Below are 10184 nucleotides of genomic sequence, written 5' to 3'. Positions count from 1 at the left end.
ACAGCAGTCCCCCAATTGCCGCTTTCTGACGGCATATTTCAACATCAGCTCTCTCCCGGGCCATTTTGATGCATTACCTAACTTAACTTGCTTTTTTCCAGCTCTGTTATGCGAAAGGATTTAATTATTTGCTTTTAAATGTAAATTATTTCATTGTTTGTTTTTTGTATTTTTTTTTAAAGAAAAAACACTCAGTTTACTTTCTCAGGTAAAGTTGAATGAGGTGTTTTTGGGGTTTTGTTTGTGTTTGTTTGTTGTTCGCCGGGGCGGTATTTACACAGCGAACACAGCGAGGTAAACAAGCACCGGCAAACCCAGAGTGAAACAGATTGAGGAGACGCCAGGATCTCGTTTGCACTCGTGAAATTTGAATAAAAGAAAAAGTGCCCATGTAAACATCTCTTCAAATTACGACCAAAAAATAAAACAATAGGATAATGCGTGCCTTGACAAAACTGCGCTCAAGTCAGAATCAGTTGTTATTCTAGCGTAAAAAAGGAACAAACATATAAGGAGTTTACTAATGTAAATGAATAAAATGAGTAAAATCATATAACATCTTCTATGCAAATGCATTTTTTGAACATACAATTTTTTCAACATATTCATTACCAGAAACAGAATAATCAATGTATATAAAAATCTATATTTCACTCATTAAACACATACCATCTTTAAAAAACAGAAGAAAAAAAAAACAGAAAAAGAAAAAACGGAACTATCGGAACTAGCAAACTAACGCAGTTCACGTCGGCGATCGTAAATGGATAATTTGTGTATTTCTACAGCGGGGTAGAGGGTACACGTTATTCGTCGGCTTGTTTCTAAGCATTAGCAGGACAGGAGCTTCAAACAAGAAAGCAGAAGGTCAGTTACACTGATCAGAATTACAAATACGGAGGCTCTTCTTTGGCCACTTAGGGTAATGAAAAGAACATTATCTTGTACATATTTGATATCGTTCTAAGGGGGCAGACGGAAAATCTTACAGAATTGTTTTAGTCGGGTCGCCAACTGTGAGCCTGCGAAAAAGGCTGTGATCTTGGGAATCACCTCTGTGAGCTAACTTAATATTTAAATAAGTACCATGTTAACGTACTAACATCCAATTATCGTCTTGTGTATTTAGAGTGGAAATCCATACGATCGTCTGTGTTGGGTGGATTACACTTAAAGTCCCGAAATTCCTTTCAATACGTTTTTTTTTTTTTTTTGTTTTAATTTTTTTTAACATTTCTCCAAAGTTTGTCTTCTTCTGATCATTGATTCGTTGTCCGGTCACTTGTGGTGGTGGGGATTACTTTTGTTATTTTTGGGAATGTTCATCCATATCGATAGTTTACTGACCACAACTAGCTACGCTGCTTCATCAAATTCACTGCGGCTTTCACTTCTTGCACATGCAGGATCAGTGAACTCTTGGCGAAAAAAGGCAAACCAACAATGGAAACAGTAGAGGAGCATATGCATAATGCAAATACTATGAATAGCTGTTTCTTAAAGCGGGCCAGTTTAAAAACCTACCTACTTAAAGATTTAATTAATCATTTTACGGATTACCACTTTAAATATTTTCTATGTGCCGTATTCTGAATGCCGACTGCTTGGTGGTGGGACGTAAAGCGGTACTGGAAGTACATGGACGACAGAAATGGTAATTTATCATATCAACAATTCAAAAACGCAGCGTAAAAAAAACCCAATAAATATACAAATGACAGAAATAACATTTCTGTTTGTTTGTTAACAAACGTATGAATCATAAAAAGACAGACGTCGTGGTACGGCTCCTCTACACGAGTTAGCTGCTGGAAATAAATGAGCGAGAGAGCGGTGCCGAGGTGAACCGCAGTTCCAGTCCTGCAACCATATTTGTAGTTTTGGTTTATGCATAAGCCGCATCCTGTCCATTCATTACACCATTGTAGCAAGGCACAGACACACACACACACACACACACACACACACACACAGATATGAGAATATACACAAGTACCCCCATTCAGTCGTCATCATGCAAATCTATGTGCACAGCAGTTTCGCACTTTTGCGTGGATGCCCAACATTCTCTCTCTCACACACACACACACACACACACACACACACACACACACACACACACACACACTCACACACACACGTGTGTTGAATATGCAGACATGTAACAAGCAGAGAGGGAGACTGTTAATTAAGTAGAGCTCGTTAATTCTCTTTGAACCGACAGCAAGGAGGTTTACACACTAATTACCTTGATGACTGAGCTGACCGTGGGCACAAGCACGCATGCACACACACACACACACACACGCACACACACACACACACACACACACACACACATACACACACACATAAACACACGCTGACAATGACACAATACTGCAGCTCCTCACACTTTGATACGCAAACGCAAGTGTGACGTCTCACGCTCACTCTCTCTCTCAACACGCACACACACACACACACACACACACACACATACAGCAACACTGGAAGATGCAAACGACAACTGCTTCATGGCATAAAATGAAAGACATATCTGTGTTTTTCATTCTTCTGCAGCTCCTTCAGAGCAAAAGCATTCCGATGGAGAGATCTCTCCAGAGTTCAGCTCTTGCCTTCCGTTCAGTTCACGCGAGTCCGCCACAAATAACTCACAAAATAACCGCTGCATCTGCTGAGACGCGTTACAGCTGCGCATGCGCGCGCGCACACACACACACACACACACTCTGACACACAACACACACACAAGTAAACACAAACCATGAACCCTCACAATGCTGTGTGGATGATGGAGGCTCCTATGTCAGTCGTGAACTATAACGGCCCGTGCCGGATTAGGGGGAAGGGTTCTTTTTATGATTCAGTCAGACTCAATTAATATTCCATCAGGCATGAATTCATAAGCCACACTGGACTTCAGCCAAGTGTGTGTGTGTGTGTGTGTGTGTGTGTGTGTGTGTGTGTGTGTGTGTGTGTGGATGTACACACATGTATGTGTGGGTATGCCAATTTGTGTGTGGGTTGTGTGTGTCAATTTGTGTGTGGGTTTGTGTTTCCTTTTTGTGTGAAGCTGGATATGTGTGTGTCTCTGTCTGTGTGTGCACCTCTCTGTTGAGGCTCAGTGGAGCTTCGTAGATAGTTGTGCCTCTTTCTCACCTCATTTTACCTGCTCAGCTGAGCCATAGAAGGCACACACTCTCATGCACATACACTCACATGAATATTCGTGACTCAGGAGGGAAGATCAAGGGACCTTATTTCTCGAGTGAGAGCAAGAGAGAGAGAGAGAGAGAGAGAGAGAGATGTGTCAAGTGAAGGGTATGAAAAGCAGAGAAAGAAAAAAGATGCCATAAGTCCATCCGACAAAGAGAAGCCAAGTTGATAAAGTGCAGGTCGGGCAGAGTTGACTGACCGTTCTTACACACGGCAAGTAAAGTAGCAGCATCTGAAGTTGACGGACAATAACAAGATTCTTTATTTACATGGCACACACACAACACATGCAGCAACCAACACACACACGCTTCAAACGGTGAAACTTGTTCCCTGCTTCTGACCCATCCTGGCTTGTCCTTCCTCGGGCGGCAGGCAGGAGCAGTGGACAGCGACGACCAATTTCTAACGTTGCTGGTCAGACGATGTTCTTCGGCATGTTTTTGGTGGGGGTCCTGAACGATGCAATATATGCCACCGGAGCACGGTGCCAACACCGCCCCAGGCGGGAATTGAAGGACTTTCTTGCCGTGAGGCAGCAGTGCACGCACCGTGCCACAATGGGAATGAGAGGAACCATGGTGGTGGCGGAGGGAGTCAAAGTCGACGATTAGAGAACGACGCAAAAACGGGGTTTCTGACAAAACAAGATAGAAAGAGATAGAAAGAGAGGTTTTGCTAACGAGTTGGACAGGTGGGTGGGTGGGTGCGGCTGGGGGGACGACGGCCAGCGAAGTGGGGGAGTTATGGGTCAATAAAGCCGGCGATGGGGACGAGGAGACCTCCTAACGAGGTCAAGGGCACGTCATCGATCGGCCTATCATAAAGCTGAACGTCAGAGAGATATGGGGGGTGGGGTGGCAGAAAGGTGGAGAAAATAAAAAACAAAGAGAAGAGAGAGAGAGAGAGAGAGAGAGAGAGAGCAAAGGAGCTAAAGGACAAGGCTCCAGAGAGAAGAGTTAGAGACTTTGGAGAATATGAGCGGAGGGGGGTAAAAAAAATGAGGCAAGGAGAGGGAAATATAATTAGCCAGAGAATGAACGTGTGCTTGTGCTTGTGCTTGTGCTTGTGCGTGTGTGTGTGCGTGTGTGCGTGTGTGTGTGTGTGTGTGTGTGTGCGTGTGTGTGTGTTGGGGGGGGTCTCAAGACAGAATGTGTGTGTGGGGGGGGGGGGGGGGGGGGGGGGGTTTGGAGGAAATTGAATTAGATGGAATCGCAGCCGATCAGAGGAATTGGGTAATAGAACACACAAAGGCTCGCGGGCAGCGATCCTCCAGTCACAGTTAACTTCTTTCCCCGCCTGTCGATCATATCCCACTTACAGACCCCTCTCTCTGTTTCTATTTGTTACTTAATCTCTCTCTCGCTCCCACCCTGCCCCTCCATCTCTCCATCTTCCCCCAGTCCCCCCTCCCTCTGGTAGAGCTACTGTCTACCCGACGGGAGGGGCCTGTAATTGCTTCATCTGACGCTCCGAAAAACCATAATCCACTCGACAGGAAGGGTTAACTCGAGGACACTGGCGCCCCGAAGCCCGTGCTCGTTCCCGCCAGGCCGCCTAGATCTCTTTCTCCCTCTATCTCTTCCCCCTTCCCTGTATCTCATCCCTCGATTTCATCTGAACCTCGTGTGGAGCTTGCAAAGTGCGAAGACGCGGTGTTGAAAGTTGCGCCTCCCGCCTAATTAATTTTGCTGTGTTCCTCGCCGCTTTCTTCCTCCGTCGTCTTCATTAGGTGAAATGTTGAAATTGCTCCTTTCTTCCTCTCTTCCGGTCAGGAACAAAGATAACCGTCATCGTTATGGCTTTCATCCCCACCGTCTGTCACCCCCCCCCCCCACCCCCCCAGATCATCCCAAGGCGGCGTTCGGAGCGGAGGTTTTTACACCCTAATCTGCCTTTTCTCTCTGTTCTCTCCATCTTCCGTCGGCATGGCACGCCTGTTTTAAGCGGGATCTAAATTGGCGGGGTAATAATTTCTCCGTGCAGATAAATGACTGGGTGAAGTGATAGGAGGGGTGCTGTGCAGAAATGGGCTCCCTGGTGCAGAGTGATCCCCCCAGGCCTTGACGCAGTCATTTAACTTTCTCTGATATTCTCTCAGCACAGACTTATTACATTCTTTTTCCAGCCCCAAAGTGGAAACCAGCCTGCTAACTAGACAGAGCCGATTTATACACGGAGGACTCTGGCAGGTCATGTAGCTTAGTTTATCATCGGAGCCATTCCAGTTTTTTGGTTTTTTTTTTAGCTTAGGAAACCTGAACAAAGCTGTTTTTAATGCACAGATTTTTTTTCCCTGCCTTTGGGGGGGGGGGGGGGCATTTTTCCTCATACATTCACCTAATTTGTTCTGGTGTTTGAGGAGTATTTTTTTATTTCCCATGACAAGATTGCACAAGGTTTAGCGGAGCTCAGCGAGTGAAATAGAGCACAAATTAGGTGGGTGGGGGGGAGGGGGGGGGGGGGGGTAGCATGTTAAATATCCCACAGCTGCTACCACCGGGCTCCTTTCCATCGCCCAGATAGAAAGCATCCAGATGACAAATCGGAGTCTCAGGGCAGGCTGGAGGTTTTCCCTTTTTTCCCCCCCGGTTTCAACAGCTGCCGTGCGTAAACATCCGCTACGTCCACGGGCGGTAATCTTAACAGAGATTAAATACCCCGGACCTAAAACTTTAAACAAATGCCATGGTTGGTTGATGGCTATTACTCCGCGTGGCTATTAACCGGCTAAACCCCTAATCAAGGCGAACACGGATAATCTCAATATGTCTCTGAGGACCCCTGCCCACCGCCCTATAATCCCCAGATCAGGAATCTCAGATTATGAATCCTGGGTGATTAATCCCATATTGCGGTTTGTTGTTTGTTTTCCTGCAGGGGACCCTTCGCCGGGTCACCTTCTCGGTGGTCAGCCAGCCTCAGGACGGCGGCTGCTATGACAGCAACTTGGAGGACTCGGAGACGCCAAGCAGCAAGAGTTCGTCGGGGTCTCGGCTGGGGGCGCTGCCCTTACCAGAGGAAGGCTACGAACGGACCACACCCGAGGGCAGCGTGGGGGAGGAGGAGCATGTGGAAAACGGTACGGGTGGAGCAGATACACACATGCACACGCAGACAAAGATTCTGCATGAAGACAAAAACAGCCAATGAACATACCGAATAATAAGATGCGTCCAATGTGTCCAACGTGTTTTTTTTAATCCCCAAGGCTGATGGTACAAAGGGCTACACATCCAACGAGTTTCCAGTTAATTACGTGCACGCGCACACACGCGTACACACACGCAAAAGCATGTGTAAAAAAAAATAAGGAATAAACACCCAAACCTTCCCTCGGCCAAGAAATTAAAATCAATAGAGCAAGGTCAGAAAGCTCCGAAATACATCTGCTTGTGTCGTTTGTTTGGCTGCTAATTCGATAAAAGAGGCAGGCTTATACAGTACACATATTCAGAGTCCTTGACCATGCAGAGGTTTCCCAAAGTGCTGGGATGTCGATCTAGACCTAAAACCTCAATCTGCCAGTGTGTTTTTTTGTGGTATTTTTTTTTTTTTTTCGCGCTCTCAGTTAAAAAATAAAAAAATAAAAAATCGATACGTGTGTGGCTAATATCTGGCTTTTCTTCATTGTCTTGAAGCCCAATCTCAGCCAAAATCTGCAATTTCAGCCAGGAAATTGTGGTTTTTTCACCTCCGATATGTCTTTGTGACTGCCTTCTCAAGGTTAGCGAGAAACAGAAGGCAACATTTTCCCCTCAGTCTTTTGTTAGTTTTCTGTGTGCAGTTGTTGAACAGCCTCGCTGGCTTGTTGTAAAGGTTCCAGTGACCTTGCTTTCTCATCCACGCATTTGAATTTTTCTCCAGTGACTTTCTTTTTCCTTTTTTAAATAAGATCCAAAATCCTATCTGAGTTTGTTCCCTTTAAATAAAGGGAAATATGATGTTTGTGTGGATTTCTCGCTGTGTGTTTGTTTGTTTGTTAAATAAGTACTTTGTAAATAATTACACAGCACTTATGACCTCGGAAATTAATATGGTTACCTGTATTAATCTTTTATTTTTACCACATATTTTTGCGACAGACACCACCCCCCCACCCCCCACTAACATAAGAAAATATAGAATTTTCTGCTGCTTTGTCATCAGAACCCGCTCGGTATATCAATATTTGCTTGTAACGGGACAGAGTCATCATTGACCCCTGCACGTTGACCCCTATATGACATTAGTGTCTGGTCTCTTGTGAGCTCACTAAGCTCATCACTCATGGTACACAAGAGGGCCGACATGAACATTGTGCATGGAAATCCTTAGAAATGTGCCATGCCAAGTACGACCATTATCTTATCTTTGACCTCACTGGTCATTCTCGCTGGCCCCTTCTCACCTTTCACCTTTTATCTAATGGGCAGCAGCAGCGAGATTTGTTTTAAAAGCTCTTGGGATTTCACTGAAGTCAGCACTTTCTGATCCATTTTGCTCTAATAGCATTTTCCTTGTCCCTCTGTCTCGCTGCCAATCTGATCTTCTGTACTGTAACCTCTATCCTCCCCTGCTCTCTGTTCCATGCTCCCTTTGATATGGCGCTATCTTTCCCCTCTCTCTGCCTTCATCCGCCCTCCATCCTTTCCTTTTCTTCCACTCTCTCTCTCCATGTCCAGATGCCAGGCAGCTGCCGGACGTGGCCCTGACAGGCAAGTGCACCCGGGAGTGCGACGAGTTCGGACACTCGGACACTTGCTGGATGCCAGTCCGCCCGTCTCCGCACCAACGCCAGCGCCACGGCAGCGACCCCCCGCGGCTCTCCACCTTTGCCCCCGGCGACGACAACAACAACCTCCGTGGCGGCAACGGCCAGGAGAGCGACAGCGAGAGCGCCGGCAGCGCGGGGAGCTCCGAGCCCGGCGTGGTCGGTGGTGGCGGAGCCAGGTTGCCCCTAGCCAACGGCGACCCTCTGGGAACCCTGGGAAGCGGAGACCGCAATCGCAACGTGGGCGACCACAACCGCAACCTCCTGAACCGGAAGATGACATCGGCGTCCTACGACACGTTCAGCAGCGCGGGTTTCGGCCGGCGCCAGCAGGAGGAGGAAGGAGGGGAAGGGCAGAACCCCGGCGAGGTCATACCGCTGACACGGACGGGAGGGGACTACAAGACCACGTCCTGCCTCACGCTGTCCCGCCGCGAGGTCTACCTGTGATGGATCTGCCCCCATGACCGCACCCTGCCACGCCCGCTCAAAGAGAGATTACACCCACGCCTACAAAGGTCAAGGACTTCACGAGGAAAGTTGATGCAGACCAAAATAAAAAAAGAGAAAACAAAGGGTACGCAAGGCTTTCAAAAATCGGAACAAATGAAAATATGAAAAATATCGGAGAAATTGGAAGTTAGATCTAATTGGAATTTTTGTACGCTTAATGATATTTATATGAACACAAAAGGAGTCAAGGAACAACACCACGAGGCACTCTAACGGAAGGTCATTTCTAACCTGAACTGTTTTTTTTATATAGCTACTAAACAAAAGTTGCCCTTGGACGCATTACTAGGTAATACTTATCACGTCTGTACAGAGGGGGACAGCTTCAACCTCGCCTTTTTTTTTTCTTCTTTTTTTGTTTTTTTTTACCTGAACTCGATGCATGCCTGTACTCCTGCCACAGGGGAACTGTGTGAAGAAAAAAAAAAGATTAAAAAGATTGTTCTCTAAGCTCAAAGCACTTCTGGAGAAAAGAAAACTTAAAGCTGGTGGCTCTTGGAATCAAGTGTTGAACCTAACGTTGAAACAAAACCATTGTGGTCTTAATCAGCCAACTTGGATTAAAGAAAAATGCCCATGGCATGGAATGGTTTTTCTTATAGATCTTATTCATACAGATCAAACATTATGCCTAATCAACGATATAAGTAACACGATACAAGGATATTAATCAAGCCAACAACATGCTGAAACTCAAGATCTGGGGAATTTTACTCTTCATTTAGGTTTAAACAAATTACCAACAAATCTAATAGCAACAAGGGAAAATACTCACTGACGATGGTTTCCTCAACATTACATCAGGCTATCAAAAAGAATCAGAAAGGGGAAATACAACTTTTTTCTACAGTAACCAGTAACTTTTTGAGGTACGATGTCCTCGTACAATGACAGTAGTATCACAGTATTCCAACGTGTGAAAAAAAAAATGAAAAAAAGAAAAGATACTGTCTTTAACCAGTTCTAACCTTTCGGGGTACAAGGTCCTCATACGATATCAGTGCTACCGCAGTATTGAAAAAGTGTGTGAACAATAATACTGTGTTGATCTTTTTTGCCTTCTCACCCAGTTTGTATGTATATATGTGTGTACTGGAAAATAATGGCAGTGTTTGTGCTCAGCTGCTGTCCATCACTACAGGTTACTCTTATGGTGCTGAGCCGCAGCTTGCGTACGTCATTCTTATAGATACATCCAATGTTCAAATATCATAGGTATTTTTTCACACACACACACACACACACACACACACACAACTCCAACGGTGTGTGTACAAATTATAAACATACAAATTACTGCAGTGCAGAGTTCATGTCTTGAATCAGTGGCCATGTTACATTCAGTATATCGTATATTGCATCGCCAGAGGCCTATATCAAATGAAAATGCTCACACACATGCACACAAAATACAAAAACAGCACATACATCCAAAACTTCGCACCTACTCAGATTAATGTGTGTATGACCATTATGCACTATGCGTGTATCTGCTCTTAATCATAATTTTAACATATTGCCTCTCATAGAATTAGCTGTAGCATTTTGCCTGCGCCCCTCAAGCCAGTATTTAAACATGAAATATATTTAAATGATTATTCATCTTTCTGACTGCTACAGGGGATATTACATTACAAGAGAATTTTGCTGACATCTATGTATTGATAGAAATTTTTGGAGTATGAAATATTCCACATAC

The 10184-nt window shown here is 45.2% G+C and overlaps 1 protein-coding gene across 1 annotated transcript in view; it reads left to right on the top strand.

Annotated features, from left to right (window-relative positions):
- The window catches only part of pcdh7a (protocadherin 7a), a gene marked incomplete at its 5' end in the record, with an annotated part of 43614 nt that extends 34752 nt beyond the window's left edge, over nt 1–8862 (top strand). The window contains 2 exons of the mRNA XM_079999251.1: nt 6100–6301; nt 7884–8862. Of these exons, the coding sequence (XP_079855377.1) occupies nt 6100–6301; nt 7884–8422 (741 nt within the window). The 3' untranslated portion in view covers nt 8423–8862. The remainder of the gene's footprint in view (nt 1–6099; nt 6302–7883) is intronic.
- Nucleotides 8863–10184: the final 1322 nt, after the last annotated feature.

This window comes from Zeus faber, assembly GCF_960531495.2.
Source record: "Zeus faber genome assembly, chromosome: 4".
In the NCBI taxonomy this organism is placed as follows: Eukaryota; Metazoa; Chordata; class Actinopteri; order Zeiformes; family Zeidae; genus Zeus; species Zeus faber.
This window is presented reverse-complemented; position numbering and strand designations above follow the sequence as displayed.